This window comes from Lodderomyces beijingensis (assembly GCF_963989305.1).
Source record: "Lodderomyces beijingensis strain CBS 14171 genome assembly, chromosome: 2".
Taxonomy (NCBI): domain Eukaryota; kingdom Fungi; phylum Ascomycota; class Pichiomycetes; order Serinales; family Debaryomycetaceae; genus Lodderomyces; species Lodderomyces beijingensis.
This window is the reverse complement of record NC_089971.1, coordinates 2,138,084-2,153,508: the sequence shown is the minus strand read 5'-3', so window position 1 is coordinate 2,153,508 and position 15,425 is coordinate 2,138,084. Positions and strand designations below refer to the sequence as shown.

The 15,425-nt window shown below is 47.0% G+C and overlaps 10 protein-coding genes across 10 annotated transcripts; 5 read left to right on the top strand and 5 right to left on the bottom strand. All coding sequences in view use genetic code 12, as the record gives it.

Moving 5' to 3' along the window:
* Positions 1-1,318: 1,318 nt before the first annotated feature.
* Positions 1,319-2,188, bottom strand: LODBEIA_P20430 (uncharacterized protein; the record flags this gene model as incomplete). Its single annotated transcript, XM_066971999.1, has 1 exon — positions 1,319-2,188. One exon carries the CDS (start codon positions 2,186-2,188, stop codon positions 1,319-1,321), a length of 870 nt encoding a protein of 289 aa, XP_066828981.1.
* A 50-nt stretch (positions 2,189-2,238) lies between these two features.
* Positions 2,239-3,231, top strand: LODBEIA_P20420 (uncharacterized protein; the record flags this gene model as incomplete). Its single annotated transcript, XM_066971998.1, has 1 exon — positions 2,239-3,231. One exon carries the CDS (start codon positions 2,239-2,241, stop codon positions 3,229-3,231), a length of 993 nt encoding a protein of 330 aa, XP_066828980.1.
* Positions 3,232-4,368: 1,137 nt separating this feature from the next.
* LODBEIA_P20410 (uncharacterized protein) lies at positions 4,369-6,312 on the top strand (the record flags this gene model as incomplete). The annotated part of the gene is made up of 1 exon (XM_066971997.1): positions 4,369-6,312. The coding sequence occupies one exon, from the start codon at positions 4,369-4,371 to the stop codon at positions 6,310-6,312; it is 1,944 nt and encodes a 647-aa protein (XP_066828979.1).
* A 391-nt stretch (positions 6,313-6,703) lies between these two features.
* LODBEIA_P20400 (uncharacterized protein) lies at positions 6,704-7,084 on the top strand (the record flags this gene model as incomplete). Its single annotated transcript, XM_066971996.1, has 1 exon — positions 6,704-7,084. One exon carries the CDS (start codon positions 6,704-6,706, stop codon positions 7,082-7,084), a length of 381 nt encoding a protein of 126 aa, XP_066828978.1.
* A 545-nt stretch (positions 7,085-7,629) lies between these two features.
* LODBEIA_P20390 (uncharacterized protein) lies at positions 7,630-8,403 on the bottom strand (the record flags this gene model as incomplete). Its single annotated transcript, XM_066971994.1, has 1 exon — positions 7,630-8,403. The coding sequence occupies one exon, from the start codon at positions 8,401-8,403 to the stop codon at positions 7,630-7,632; it is 774 nt and encodes a 257-aa protein (XP_066828977.1).
* Positions 8,404-8,550: 147 nt separating this feature from the next.
* Positions 8,551-9,757, top strand: LODBEIA_P20380 (uncharacterized protein; the record flags this gene model as incomplete). Its single annotated transcript, XM_066971993.1, has 2 exons — positions 8,551-9,683; positions 9,736-9,757. The coding sequence occupies 2 exons, from the start codon at positions 8,551-8,553 to the stop codon at positions 9,755-9,757; spliced, it is 1,155 nt and encodes a 384-aa protein (XP_066828976.1).
* A 17-nt stretch (positions 9,758-9,774) lies between these two features.
* Positions 9,775-11,598, bottom strand: LODBEIA_P20370 (uncharacterized protein; the record flags this gene model as incomplete). Its single annotated transcript, XM_066971992.1, has 1 exon — positions 9,775-11,598. One exon carries the CDS (start codon positions 11,596-11,598, stop codon positions 9,775-9,777), a length of 1,824 nt encoding a protein of 607 aa, XP_066828975.1.
* A 137-nt stretch (positions 11,599-11,735) lies between these two features.
* LODBEIA_P20360 (uncharacterized protein) lies at positions 11,736-13,232 on the top strand (the record flags this gene model as incomplete). The annotated part of the gene is made up of 1 exon (XM_066971991.1): positions 11,736-13,232. One exon carries the CDS (start codon positions 11,736-11,738, stop codon positions 13,230-13,232), a length of 1,497 nt encoding a protein of 498 aa, XP_066828974.1.
* Positions 13,233-13,264: 32 nt separating this feature from the next.
* LODBEIA_P20350 (uncharacterized protein) lies at positions 13,265-14,233 on the bottom strand (the record flags this gene model as incomplete). Its single annotated transcript, XM_066971990.1, has 1 exon — positions 13,265-14,233. One exon carries the CDS (start codon positions 14,231-14,233, stop codon positions 13,265-13,267), a length of 969 nt encoding a protein of 322 aa, XP_066828973.1.
* Positions 14,234-14,426: 193 nt separating this feature from the next.
* On the bottom strand, positions 14,427-15,311 carry LODBEIA_P20340 (uncharacterized protein; the record flags this gene model as incomplete). The annotated part of the gene is made up of 1 exon (XM_066971989.1): positions 14,427-15,311. The coding sequence occupies one exon, from the start codon at positions 15,309-15,311 to the stop codon at positions 14,427-14,429; it is 885 nt and encodes a 294-aa protein (XP_066828972.1).
* Positions 15,312-15,425: the final 114 nt, after the last annotated feature.

Sequence of the window (15,425 nt, the reverse complement as noted above, 5' to 3'; positions counted from 1 at the left end):
AATGTCCCATTTTTGGTGACACTACTAACACTGTCTTCGTGTCGCACTTCAATGTCAATTCTATTTTGCGACACTGCTAGTGTGTTAGGCTTGTGTGTCAGTGTCTCGTTTTAGTGTCGCAGTTTTTGCGACACTGGTGTCTTGATGTAGTCTTAGTCTTGTGTTAGTGTCTTACTCTTGTCCTAGTTTCTTAGTGTTAGTGTCTTAGTGTTGTGTTAGTGTCGTATTTAGTGTCATGTTTTTTATGACACTGGTGTCTTACTCTCGTCCTAGTGTCTTGTTATATGTCTCGTTTTAATGTCATGTTTTTGGTGACACTGGTGTCTTAGTGTTGTGTCTTGTGTCGCGTTTAGTGTCGTATTTTTTGTGACACTGCTAACACTGTGTTGTGTCTCGTTTTCTGTCGCAAACTTTCACGACACTTAACTCTTAGTGTCTTAGTGTTTAGTTAGTGCCGCGGTTTAATGTCATGTTTTCTCATGACAAAACTACTAATGTTAGTGTCTCGTTTGGTGTCATTTCTGTTTGTGACACCAATACTATCACAGTGTTAGTGTCTTGGTCTTGTGTGAGTGTCTCGTTTCAGTGTCGCATGTTTTGTGACACTGCTAGTGTGTGGGCCACTCTAATCTTAGTATGGTGTGTTAGTGTCTCATTTTCATGTCCCATTTTCTGCGACACTTACCTGTTGTGTCCAAGTCTTGTGTTAGTGTCGCGTTTAATGTCATGTTTTTTGTGACACATTGTCTTAGTGTTGTGTCGCGTTTAATGTCATGTTTTTTCGTGACACTGCTAGTGTCAGCGCTACCAAGTGGGGGCAACTCAACACCACCCTAACACCTTCAAATCTCATCCTTTTCTAATGTTGAGACCATGGTTAGACTCGTGGAACCTCAAACTAAACACTAGAAATGTATTTGAACCGTTTTGGGAAAGTTTCAAATTTTCAAAAATTGGCACAGAAATTGGGTGAAAACTACTCTTAACTTAACTATGAAACTCTTAACTATGACCACCCTAACTTCTTCAATTTTCTAGCTAAGTTAATTCCAGCCTCAACGCGTGAGATCAAGATATAGTTGGAAAGCCCTGCTTCTGACCTTTATTCTGGTACCAGCGGCTTGGAAAAAGGGTGCGTATTGGTGGAGTTATCGAGGCTACAAGTGGGGGCTACATTAAAAAATTGTCTTTCTTAGTGTATTTTTTGACCCCCCCTAGCTCCCTCAATTTTCAACCTTTTTCCAAGATCAAGCTACTGCATGAAAGAGAAAAGCCGGGAGAGTACAACGCTTATATATTCTAGAGCTACTTCCTAACTTTAGAAGATCCCCCCCTGGAGGCTGATCTCCCCCCCAACGGCGATTTCCTGTGCGGCGCTCCAGGTCCCCCCCGGCGGCAACACCACCATCGTCGCGGCGTGGCCCGGCTCGACACATATCATCTCATGAAACCCCTGCTTCGGCGCAAAGTCGGCCATCGCCTCGGCCTTTTTGTCCCACGGGTTCCACACCACAACATCGGGCAAGTTCTTCCGTGCAAGGGAGAACAACACCCGGCCCTTGTCGAGGACCTGGACGGTGCGGTCTTCAACTCCCACGTACATCCTATCGCACTCTCCAGTGATGGCCACGGCGGGGGCCTTCTCGGTGTACCCTGCGTTCACCACACGGTCGTCGCAGTGCTGCCCGGCGAGGTTGGTCACCAACACGTCGGTGATATCAGGGACCCGCAAGTAGGTGTGGAACAACCACTGGAAGTCAAACTCTTGCTCGTCTTCATTCTTGACATCAATGGCCATGGCTAGCTTGTCGTTGGCGAGGGTCACGCTCAAGATAAGGCTGAACTTGTATGGCCAGTCGCTCCTCCCCCCGGCGAGGCCAAACTCAGCACCAACCGGGTCCTCCGTGGTTTGCCCTAGGAGCTCCCACTCGGCATCCCTGGCAAACCCGTGCTGCGGAAGCTTGGCCGTGGGGTGGTGCTCGTCCTTCTGCTTGCCAAAGACCGGAAACACAAGCGGGATGCCGCCACGCACGGGCCGGGAGCCGTCCAAGCGGGCCCCCTGTGAGAGCCACAACTGCTCCTCCCCGTTGTTGACCCAGGAGATGACCGTGGCGCCGTGCTTGAGAATGGTGGCGGTGTTGTTGCCGTGGGTGATCACCACCCTGTCGTTGAGATCGTCCACCGGCATTAAAGAGGGAGTGGAGAAAAAAAGTAAAAAAAAAAAACAAAGTTATCAACATGCTTTATACCCAAAGGGGCACCCTTGAGTCCAACACCAATGTGCGCACCAGCCTCCACAGGCTACGTCATCACAAGTGGTCCCCGGGGGAGGCCATCCACTACTCCGTGCTAGCTTCTGTGTTGCTCCTGGTGTGGACGATGTACCCCGCACCCACCCCCTGGAAGCTCCTCGTGCTCGCCGTTTTCACCTTGCTATTGCTTGTCCCCCTCACTAGCCAGTTCTTCCTCCCGGCGCTCCCTGTGTTCGCCTGGTTGGCACTCTACTTTGCCTGTGCCAAGGTCCCCCCGCTGTGGAAGTTGCCCATCACCGTCAAGGTGCTCCCCGCGATGGAAACGGTGCTCTACGGCGACGACTTGTCCAACGTCTTGGCCGCGGCCACCACCACCGCCTTGGACATCCTCGCGTGGGGCCCGTACGGGCTCTTCCACTTTGGCGCGCCGTTTGTCGTTGCCGCCGCGGTGTTTGTGTGGGCGCCGCCGACGTCCCTCCAGGCATACGGCTTTGCCTTTGGCTACATGAACCTCGCGGGTGTCATCCTCCAGATGTTGTTCCCCGCGGCGCCGCCGTGGTACAAGAACCTATACGGGCTACAGCCGGCGCGCTACTCCATGCGCGGGTCGCCAGGCGGGCTCGGCAGGATCGACGCCATGCTCGGGGTGGACCTCTACACCACCGGGTTCAGCACCTCCCCCGTCATCTTCGGCGCGTTTCCCTCGTTGCACTCCGGCTGCTGCATCATGGAGGTGCTATTTCTAACGTATGTGTTCCCGCGCGGCAAGTACCTATGGTTCGGCTACGCCGCGTGGTTGTGGTGGAGCACCATGTACCTCACGCACCACTACTTTGTCGACTTGGTCGGCGGCGCCGTGTTGTCGTTGCTCGTGTTTGTCTTTGTCAAGTACAAGTACTTGCCCAAGGTGACGGGCAGAAACAGGTGGTCGTATGCAACGTTGGAGTATAACACTTTGGAGGGTACAGAGGAGCAATAAAAGGCAGAGTTTATGACTGTTTCACAGTGGGGTTTCACCGTGAAAATCAGGAGTTGGCTGAACCTCGAATTAGCTCCAATTTTGCCGAGTCTGAAGAATTCCCTCTATGGCTAGATTCCAAGCACAACCCATCTACTCAAAAATCCACACCCTGTGTTGGTGTTGTCCCCTAGCTCCTCAAAGTTTGGCTTGTTCGGTGTAATCCAATGAGACCTTGCACGCGCAACCGTCGGGCGACTGTAATTTTTCTGTCAACTCTCGCTTCATCACTTTTTCGGGCGCACTTCCCTTTACACGCGGCTCAACAATTTCCCCCACCACGTGACCATCTCACTGCCTATCCCTCAATCAGTTCTACGTCTCTGGAGTCTGGTTTTCTATACTCAGGTCCAAAACTACTGGTCTTGGAGTTTTTGTAGTTATCATTATTTCTGCTTCTCTTTCTCTCTGGGTCTCTTGGTTTCTGCATAGTTGGGTCTACTGCGGAGTCAGGCCTTGTTCAATTCGAACAGTGACGCTACTGATGATTTCATTAGGTATTACTGTACTGAGAGGACGCTTTACATTCCAGGAATAGGCTCAGCAAACCCATCTGACCCAATTGGTTGATAACTTGGCGATTCCGCCTTTTTTGCAGCAAACTCAACCAAAGTTCCCAGTGAGCGCATCTCGAAATAGCGCACCCCCTACCAAATTGGGTCTGGGGTAAGCATCTTCCCACAAAGTATCTTCCAAAAAGATGGCTCTCCCAGTTTTGTAGTCGCTAAGCCGGCCACTAATGCAGAATAACCAATCGAAAATATAGAGTCAAGATGAAGCACTGGCCAAGAGAAGCGACGGGTATGAAAGAGGCCATTCAAAAGAGAGACATAAACTACCCAGAAAGATAAAAAGGAAATGCCCTAATGAATCATGTAACGTCCTTTTCAAATGTCCACACCTCTCTTAAAGTAAAGCTTTTTACCCTGTCACATCTCAACAGATATTCAACATGTATTCGTTAATACAGCAAGATATTCCACGGCTTAGTCACGTGCGCGAATAATTCCGACGAGAAAATTATCGTCAACAACGGATTGGAATGTACATAATACAATATGCAAAAAAAAAGCAGACACACATACCCAACTTCACGGAATGGAATCCATTGTGTCGCCATTCAGGTCTCCCTCCAAGCGAATCAGAGGAGATGGCATAATTCAAAAACCGTTTAATGTGGTGAAGCTTTCGCCCGTGAAAACTCCCAACGGACGCTCGGGGATGAAATCACCAGAAAAGAGATCAATGGTGGAGTTAGAGCAGTCGGCAAGAAAGAGGGCTCGAAACACAGTCTACAAACAGCTAATGCAAGAATACGATAGCTCAGATGAATTCTTTGAGGCACAGGAGGAAAAATTGGCTGCCAGGATCTTGGAGCGGAAAGAAGACCAGTTTCAACGGAACTATGGAAGCGACGTGGAGTTTGAGATTGACGTCGCCGCGAGGCCAGATGAAAGTGATTTGGATTCCTCTGCAACTGAGCTGGACATGAACTTGAACTTGAACATCGCCTCAAACTCGGACTCGGACTTGGAGTCGTCCGTTAGCGACTCGCCTGAAAACGAGAATGTGCCTAAAAAAAAACCAGTTACCAGGATTCCTTCCAAGCCACGGCGACGTGATGTCCTAGCGTCCCAGATCAAGAGTATATTCCACCAAGATGACGAAATCTTGCAAACCACTCGCCAAAAGAGTGTGAAAAAGACGGTACCCGCAAAATCTGCGAAACCCGAATCCGCGGATTCGTTCACCACGAGAATGCTACTGTCGGATGCCAAGTCCGCGCCAATCATCACAGGTCTTCCTCACCGACCCTTTGTAGATCAGGACAAGTCGCAATTTGAACCAATGCCGACCCCGGAATTAGACGAAGCTGGCCACATAGCAGATCCCGAGTTCTTGCTGCGATACATGGGCGGTGAGGATCCTTCGAGGATGAATGACAAGAGACTACTAGACGCACAAGCTTTTTCCTTGGAGGGCCCAGAGGGGTACTTTGAGCAGTTGCACTCAAGAGTAAAAATAAGTACAACTTCATTGTCTGCGTCGGCACCACGAGTCACCCGTGACCATTTCAAAAGAAATGAATCTCTACCTGAATTGAGAGAACCCCACACACATTTGTATCATCAGTGGTGCTTTGAGTTGTCCGAGGGCTTCAGCATCAACTTTTACGGCGTAGGCTCAAAGCTTCGTCTCATAAATGACTTTGCTGAAAACTACTTTGGCTTTTGGTGGAGTAATACTGTCAAGGGTAAAGATATGCCCAAGATCATGGTTGTGAATGGTTATAACCCAAACATTGATTTCAAATCCATCGTGCTTCAAGTAGCGAGCATATTGGTGAAGGATGAGCTGGTGAAATGGCCCAAGCACGTCTCGGAAACTGTTCCCTTTCTCGTGGAGTACATGCGAGACCAGCCTGAACAAGCTCAGCTTGTTTTGATTGTCCACAACATAGATGGCGAGGCTCTTCGATTAGACAAAACACAGGGGCTCATGGCGCGATTATTTGGGATTCGCCAGATCTGGGCAATGACGTCCACTGACCACGTGAATGCTCCTCTCATGTGGGACCTGTCCAAAGCGAAAAACATAAACTTTGTCTGGCACGATTTGACGACTTTTGCCGGCTATTCCACAGAGCTTACCTTCAAGGACATGCTCAACTTGGGCAAGTCCAAAAAATACGTTGGCAGTCTCGGTGCCAAGTTTGTTTTGCGCTCGTTGACCGAAAACCACAGGAATTTGTATCGGTTGTTGTTGCAAAACCAGTTGAGTAAGATGAAGGCTGCATCGGACACGCGGGGGTTGGGGTTGAAAGGAGCTGTCAAGCACGCCATAGAGTTGAAAACACTCTACAGCCAAAGCTTGGACGAGTTTGTCATTTCCAATGAAGTCACATTCAGGACATTTCTCAAGGAATACCTTGACCACAAAATGTGTCAGCTCGTGAAGGACTCGGCCGGTTTGGAGCTTGTATTTGTACCTTTTACATTTGGTGAAATAGAGGAACTATATAAAGAGGAATTTGAGAGTTGAAACAAGTTCTCTGGTTCAAAGTTTGTAGTATCTCCTCAGACTCTCGCAACCAGTTGAGAGAGGAAAAAAAAAGGACCACGGAATTTCAAAATTCACCACCCTTACTTCTTTTCGTTTTAACCATACCACCACCACCACTTTATCAGCTATCGGCCAATTCCTCTTGATCGCTGCCCGATTGCTTGTCACCATCACTCGCAAATCCACTCCGTACCCCTTGTTCTAAGCCTAACTTTGCATTATTGCTGTTGAAGGTGAACAATTAAACACTCCATATATCGACCACGAAACGATCCCCTGTCGACCTTTTGAATCCATACAGATCATACAACCTATAACGTCACAAGTTTATTTTCTTGCCCTTTTTTTCTTTCTCCATCAACCATCTAAAATGGCCAGGTTTGGCGTCCACATTTATCGAAGCAAAAAAGAGCAAGAGATTTACAACAAATCAATTGCGGGAAGGTATGCCAAGCTAGTGAAGAAGAACCATTTTTTGTACTTGGGATTACCATTCCTTGTAGCTATAGTTGCCGGCTCGATCTATCTCCAGAAATTCAGCAGCGTCAAGTGGGAGCAGTATGACCAAAAGTACCAACAACTTGGTGAAGAAGAAATGCTCAACATGATTGAAAACAAAAGAAAGGTCGATAAAAGAGACGACTACTACAGGTTGCAGGGTCTTTTAACGGACCACTTGGAGAAAGATGTTCAAAACGACTATGAAATGGTTAGAGTACCTCGAAGCAAGGAAGACGAATCCATCTGGTGATGTTCTTGCAAAAAAGACTCCTCCGCGAGCACCACCACGAGCGAAAAAAAAGACAAAAAAAAAAAATGATAATCTCATCTTGACTTTCATCTTTAAAAGACAGGAAAATGGTGTCCTTCTCATGTGAAATATGCAATGATACAGTGGTCAAGAAGAAGCTTAATCAACATCAACAGAGATGCCGTGGCGCATACTTTACCTGCATTGATTGTTCAACCACGTTTCACGGAAATGATCACAACCAGCACACCAGCTGCATATCAGAGGCGGAGAAGTACGAGAAAGGATTGTACAAGGGCAAGGGCAAGCAGAAGGCACAGAAGAGCACAGAAAAGAAGCCAGAGCCAAAAGTGACAAGGCCAGAGCCAAAAGTTAAAAAAGCAGAGGTCAAGAAGGAGTCAAAGCTTGCTCCACATGTAAATAATAAACACCAAAACTTGTACAAAGTCCTTAAAAAAGCGTCCAAGGAGGATCCCAAAGGGTTGAAGAAGCTCTTGAAAAATCTCACCATTGCAAACGTCGACGGCAAGCTTGTGGTTGAGTGATTAGGGTTTTTGGTTGATTGCCTTGTTCACTTTTGTATAGAACTGCGCCAAGGAGTTGAATGGAAAGGATAGACATTCGCATAAATACTCCGGTAGAACTTTGATCAATGTCTTTTTTGCCTCGGACTCTTCCTCATCGTCCATAAAGACTGGAATGTAGTTTATTCGCGAAGACTCAATCTTTGACACCACGAGTTGGTACTCTATGGCAGTCAGTTTGTTTGCCGATGTTTGCTTGACATCAAAAGTAAACTGGGTGGCAGTCTCTTCGAAATTGGTCACCTTGATTCCAGTCAATAGCTCCAACAAGTCGAGGGTGAAACATATGTGCTCTCTTTCTTTTTCGAAATCGTCTTGCTTTATCTTCATGTTCCGTATGGGAGATGTATATTCCGCTTGCGGTTTTGATATCAGCTCTCTCAAGCTTTCATTCTCTTCTCGTAGCTGCTGGATTAGCTCGTGGTCTTTGGACATCTGCTCCTCTGCCAATTCCTTATACTTTGCATGATTGACATCGGAACTGGTATGTATATTCTCATTAATCAAATCCACCAACGAGGAGATGTCTGTGGATGAAATCAAGTCCTCTGTGAATATAGGCGTCGCTTTCCTTTTCGAGTTGGGACTTGGCCGGGATGAACTCGTGCTTGTGCTTGTGCTTGCGCTGTTGGTGGTGGTGCTGCTGTTACTGCTGCTGGTCTTCCTAGTCTTTTTGTCATTGACCTCTACCTTCAAGTCCTTGGAGCTTTTCGTTCTTGTTCTCTTTGGCGCCATGGCGTTTAATTGTGGCAAGTTTTGTTGATATCTTGAAAATTCCACAACCAGATTGATTCTGTTTTCTGTTTTTTTTTTTCTCCAAGACGCATCACCATCATCTTGTTGATGGACCACCACCATCACCATCAGTAATAATAAAAAAGAATGTCATTTCAATCCAAGTTTGCTTCAAGGCTCGACGATATCAATGAGACTCAGGAGTCAATCACCTCCCTTTCCAAATACATGCTCGCAAACTCGCTGAGGGCTGCGGAGTTGGTGGATGTTTGGAAATCACAGCTTGCTCGAACATCGTCCAATGCCACGCGGTTGCTCCTAATTTACCTTTGCAATGATGTGGTGCAGCAAGCCAAGCGCCAGAATAAGCTTCAGTTTATTGACAGCTTCAGCCGGATCCTTCCCAATGTGATAGGCCCCGCTTACGCCGCGGCAGATTCTACGATACGAGCCAAAGTCGACAGAGTGGTTTCAGTCTGGGAACAGAGATCGATATTCAACGAGGATTTCATCGGCAAGTTCAAAGAGGCGCTCAAATCGGCCACGCTGGCACCTCCAACACCTTCTCATGTATTGCTGGCACCCCAGGCACCCCAAGCACCACCTAGGCCGGCACTGCCATCGATCATTCCCGAGTTGAGACACATCAACGACCTTTTCCAGCATATCGCGACTTTGACCGACATTAGTCAGGGGAACCTCACGCAATTGGGCATACAATCCAAGACTTATCTAAACTTGAACGCGGACAACTTGCCAAAGACCCTGATCCACTTGAACAAATTGAATGTCTTGGAAAAATTGAGCAAAGTTTCAATCAAGAACATCGAGGATATAAAGTCAACGCGAGAGAAAATCAGAGATAGCCTTGAAACGTTGGCAAAATTGACAGCAGACGCTATTGCAACAGATGAGAGCAAAATCTCTGTTGTCAATGACAAGATGAAAAAGATTCGCGAGGTTCGGCTGCAGTTGCAAGGAGAAGTTCTAGGGTCAGCGTCAGCGTCAGTGTCACGAACTCGACCTCATGGTGGCAACAATGGCAATGGCGATGATGATGACAATAATAAGAATAATGATAACGACGACGATGATGATGATTTGCCCAAATATGAAGAAGATTCAGAAAATTCAGAAGAAGAAAAAGATGATGAAAAAGTTGAGTTTAAAAAGAGAAAAATCTCACCAAGCCCGGGTGACGTCACACCGAGCAGGAAGGTTGCGTTTGCAGAGGATATAGTAGTAAACGAATTTGAAGAATCGTCATCTTCGCCATCCTCGTCGACAAACCTGGACGATGAGATGAAAGACGGGGCTGTCGAAACTACGGAGGAAACAACAAGCTCAGAAGTGATGGATTTGCTCCTGAAACTAGCATAGAATTTTCTTAAAGCTGCTTAATAAACGTCTTCCAGCTGCCAAGTTACCTGGTGTAGGAATCGCGCGGTTCAAGTCAGCTGCAATATGCTTCATGTGCAGTTGGAGCTCGGCCTCACTCACCTCGGTTGCCCTGTGTCCATAGCCACCAACGTACAACAAATTTCGTGCTCTTGACGCGGCAACGTAAAGTAGCCGCGATTGCGAGAAACTTTGCTTTGGAACAAATACGACGGGGAACTCCAAGCCTTTTGCTTTGTGAATGGTTGATATGTTGACCAGTTCCTCGTCAAGCGTTGGTTCGGCATCAAAATAGTGGTGGAGGAAATACTCGAGAAACGTGGCCCTTGTATCCTGGAGGTAAACAGAGTACGCATATTTCAACGATAGGTAAAATGAATTCAAATTCTGATGCAAGTACCCGTCATCAATCAAGAGCCCAAATTTCTGACTTATTCTCGTTAGCGAGCCCATAATTGCGGCAGGCGTGTGCGTGTTTGCCCTTTCCGCTTGAACGGTTTTTACAAATTTAGCATATAATGATGATGGCGGCAGCTCGGTGCTATAGTTTTCGAGCACAAATGACTCTAGTTTGTTGCAACTGCTGCCATTCCACTCACTGTAGCTGGTGAACATCTCGTCCGCCGCGCGCTTGTCCAACCCCAATTTCCTCAACAACAACAACAAGGCAAAGTCGGACCCAAAGCTGTTTCTGAAAAGAAACAAGATGTTCAAGTATACGTTGAGCTCCGATGAAAGCCAGCTGAGGCCGTTGAACTTCTTGCATCTGATCCCATACGTCTCCGACAAGTGCCGCGACGTTTCGTCGACTTCGGAGTTGGTTCGAACCAAAATGGCAAAATCCGAAAACTTGAGCAATCCGCCGGAACGCGCCATCAAACTAATAATCTCCTCGCACAAATCGCCTTGTTTCATAATTTCAACACCTTCATTTTTCATGCTCTTCATCTGCGAAGGGTAAATGTCATTTACGTACAGTAGAATCTCAGGTGTCAATCTGAAGCTTTCTTTCAAGGTAACCACCTCATACGGGAACTCCAAATCTCTCAAAAAATCGCTCATCATTGAAGGCGTCGACCCGAGAAACTCGTAAATGCACTGGTTCTCGTCTCCTGCTAAAGTCAAATGCTTTGGTTGTCCATAATGGGCGACTTTCTTGACAAACTTGGCGAGATTCGGCTGCATGTCTTGAAACTCATCGATAATCAACACTTTGGACTTTGCCAAACTCAGCAACTCTGCCTTGGACACGTCCAAAAGATCCATGGCCAAAGTAATCAAGCCCAGAAAGGGAATCATCCCGTTTTCCTCGAGATATTTCAAGGCCTTGCCCAAGTTTGGATCGTCATTCAAATTTGCTCGTTTCAGCAGTTCCGAGACCGCTTTTTGCAAGTCCCGCACATTTACATTAAAGACATCGGCAATGTTTTTCCAGCTCCCGTCGTCAACCACGGTGCGCGGGGGGCGATCGGGGAAGTACTTGTGGAAGTTTTCATCAATCAAACTCGAGGCAAAAGAGTGGAACGTTTTGACAACCAAATCGTCGGCAACTACTCCAAACGAGTCGTAAATAGCACTTTGCAAGGCATTGACTGCTCTATTTGTCATGGACAAGATGATAATCTCCTCGGGCGCCACTTTTTTCTCGAGCAAAAACTCGATCCGTCTCGTGATGCACAAACTCTTGCCACATCCAGGTCCGCTTTGAATCAAAAGAGCAGTACCAGGCTCGTGGCTATGTTCAACAGCCTCCCGTTGCGTTGGCGCTAGAGTGCACTTTTCCCGAGGCACTTTCATGGCACTTTCATTGGCACCAATTTCATTTCATTTCATTCAGGAGAGCAAGGGCGGCATTTATAGCTACAAATAAATTGGAAAAACAAATGCACACACATCTTGATGTGAATCTGGCAGTCACAAGCTACACCACCGCCATGACTATTGCTGCACTTCAATCGCTTTTACCGTTGGATGATAATGATGGTGATAATAATAACAACAGCATTGATGATAGAGGTGGGAAAGTTCTGCTGGGAAATGCCCCGGGCAAAGATGTCAACCTCGTTGAATTGATGTCTAAATTCCACTCGTATAACAAATCCCTTGCACAGATGAAATACAAGCTTCAGCCTATAGGATCTTCGCTCGACTCATTCTCAGAGGACCTCAAGAACTTGTCTTTGAGCTTGGTCTCCTTGGAGCAGCAGTCGAACGACCTCTCCAAGGACTCGCGGTTCAACAAGACAACCACAAGACGGTTGGAGCAAGTAATTAACGAAAAAGTGTTGCCTCCTGATGCCGTGAAAGAGGTGCTCAAAGAGGACTTGTCTAACCAATACCTTGAAAAAGTCAACTCGATCTTGGAAAGAGTAAATTCTGACGATGCAGTCCTCATCAAAGCGAAAGTGGTTGAAAGAGTACGCGATTTCTTGATTGACCAGATACGACTTTTACGATCTAACAAAACGTCTTCGTCGCAGCAAATACAGCGAAGGCTTCTTAATGCCAGTAACCTCTTCCACTTTATGAGGTCCCAGCAGCCAGAGCTTGCCTCGCAATTGCAAAATGCCTATCTGCACACCATGCGGTGGTACTACCGAAGCAAGTTTGCGAAGTACATATACGCGTTGGAGAAGCTCCAGAAACGGCACTTGGAGACCTCGGTGTTTGACTCGCCCAACTACCTCAGCACTTTTGAGCAAAGGATAAAAAACTTGACAGCGTCGGAGCGGTGCATGCCGTCGCAGTTGGCTGAAACGATATCCGCGCCGTACATGATGGAATTTGTTGTCCGCCAGCTTCTTTTAGCTGTGGTGAGTAACGCTTCGGTTGAATATCTATTCTACGTGGAATTTTTCTATCAAGGAGACGAAAAAGACCAGAGCTGGGCTCCTCAAATGTTTGGCGATGTCTTTGAAATGAGCCGGGATTTCCTCAAGTATGTCACGACGGGGACCTGCGACATTTACGGGGTCTTACTCCTGATCAAATTGGTGCACCTCGAACAGCTGAAGCTTCACGACAATCACATCCCGATTCTCGATGAATTTTTAAACTCGCTCCTCTTGATACTTTGGCCGATATGCACCAAGATTATCGACCTCAATTGCGACTCCTTAAAGAGACACATGACCAAGAGCCCCCTCAAATCATTGGCACCGATTAGCATCACGCAGCAATTTGGCCTTTTCCTCCTGGCATTGCTAAGGCTATCGGCCAACGGAGAGCCCTTGAAATTGTGCATAACGAGGCTCACCCACGACTACGAAAATGGAATTACAAAAGCAAGTAACCACTTTAAGGGAGTGGACAGGGACATCTTCCTCTACAACAACTACTTTCTAATCCTAAACATTGTCAAGATTGAAGCCGAAGATGCCACTGAGGAAATAAACCATTTCAAATTGTTGGCCGATGCTTACAAGACATAATTTTCACTTTCTTTTTTTTTTTTTTTTTTATATCAATATAAATCGCAAATTTTAGCATACATCCCACTCAATTGCAAGTAGCTTCCGACTCCTTCTAGCACCCTCATATGCGCAAACCCAATCTCTTTGATCATGTCAAGCCTTTTCGCTTCCTCGACGTTGGGAATAGTTTTAGCAACTTTGAATGTCAGGGTGACAATGTCGATTGCCGAGTAGCCCTTGTGCCAAAGACTGTCCAACAACTCCAACGCGGAATCGATATCCTTTTTCAAGCAATTCGACAAGATCTTTTGTATCACCAAAGGGTGCGGCTGGTCGACAATTTTGAACACATTCACGTCGTTGACAAAACCAAACCCTGCAACTGTACTTTGCAAGTTATTAATCGCCTGTCTCATGTCCCCTTCGGCACTAAAGATAATCGCCTGTAACCCTTCGTTGTTGAATTTCACGTCTTCCGCCTTGATAATCTCCAACAACCTCGCCAAAACTTCCTCGTCTGACAACTTGCTGTATCGAAGAATGGCACAACGCGACTGCAACGGCTCGATGATTTTCAGCGACTGGTTGCAAGCAAACACAAACCTCGTGGTGTTTGAATATATCTCCATCGTACGTCTCAACGCCTGCTGGGCCCCGGGAGTCATCGAGTCCGCCTCGTCCAATATGATGATCTTGGTGCGCCCGGCCGGTATCAGGATCTTTGTCTGGGCAAATTGCTTGATTTTGTTCCGCACAACGTCGATACCTCTGTCATCGGAGGCGTTCAACTCCAAAGTAGCCAGATGGTAGTACTCATTGCCTAGAAGCTCATATGCTAAACAGTGAACAGACGTGGTTTTCCCAATACCTGGCAACCCCGAGATTATCATGTGCGGAAGATTTCCGTCCTTGGCAATGATTTTCAACCGCTCGATCGTTTCTTGGTTTCCTACGATATCATCTAGCACCCGCGGCCGGTACTTCTCCACCCAGGGCAAGTCAAGAGTTGTCTTGGACATGGTGAGTTGTTTTGTTCGTGAGGAGTGGAGTTTGATAACTTCTGGACTGGAAATATAAAAAAAAAGAGTGAATCCATTTTTCACGCGTTTTGGAAAAGAACAAGATGTACGGGAAACTATGTAGATATACAACAAACACTGGAACCAGATGGTGGGGTCAACCCATCACCTTTCGGGTTTCACGTTCACAGTTTCAAGTCCGCAGTTCCGCCACTGGATTCAGTTTATCCGGTTCCTTCAATTCCATCTCTAGCTCCATCAGGTCGCCCGAGTTCACCCCTACCTTCTCTAGCTTCTCTAGCTTTCCTTGCTTCTCCTGCTTCTCTTGCCTCTCTCCCTTCTCCTGTTTCTTTGGCCTCGGAGACTTGGCCTCCTTATCATCGCCTCCTCTCTTTCTCTTCTTTCTGCTGCCCCTGACAGTGGCCACTTGCGTCACTTTGGGAGGAAAAAAGCCGCTCGCGTCATCGAAAATCTGAGCCAACCAAGGCGCCTCGATATCTCCAATCAGACGGTCAATGATTTCAAAAAGCCTCTCAGCAATCGTCAAGTCTGCACTGAATCCCAAGATGCCCGTATTTGCACGTCGCGTCATGTCTGAAAACTTTTTCATGCTGCCCCTTGGAACTTGCACCAACTTGACCATATCGTCCTTGGACTTTGACGCCGTGTAGCAAAGGACCGGAAGCATGCTTATAAGAAACGGCGGGGAGATTTCCTGCTTGCAAACAAAGACGTATTTGAGTTGTCGAACAGAGTCCTTGTGCTTTCCTCTGTTGTTTGCGGCTTGCCTTTCCAAAATCTTCACTGTGGAGTTGAACCCAAACGTGACCCCGTCCACCTCCGTTTTGCTCTTGCTGTCCTTGTCATCCCGGAACAAAGGTCCAATAAATGCCTCAATCAAGTCCAAAATGTCAGTTGCGATGGTCGGCTCAACAAAGGGCCAGAGATTGGACTGCGTAAACGGGTTGTCTAGCAATGGTTTAAACACTTGGTTTTTCCGGTTTGCCCTCTCCTTGAGTGACTTTTCACATGCTTGCGTCGAGCCTTGTGAGTTGGTGGGCCGACTACTCTTTGCCATCAAGGGAGGGTGAGTAGATGATGGTGGTGGCGGTCTTGGGACCAAATGGATTTCACTGCAAAAGAGTAGCGTGAGAAGAAACAAAAAAAAGTTCAACTATAAAAGACATTTTTC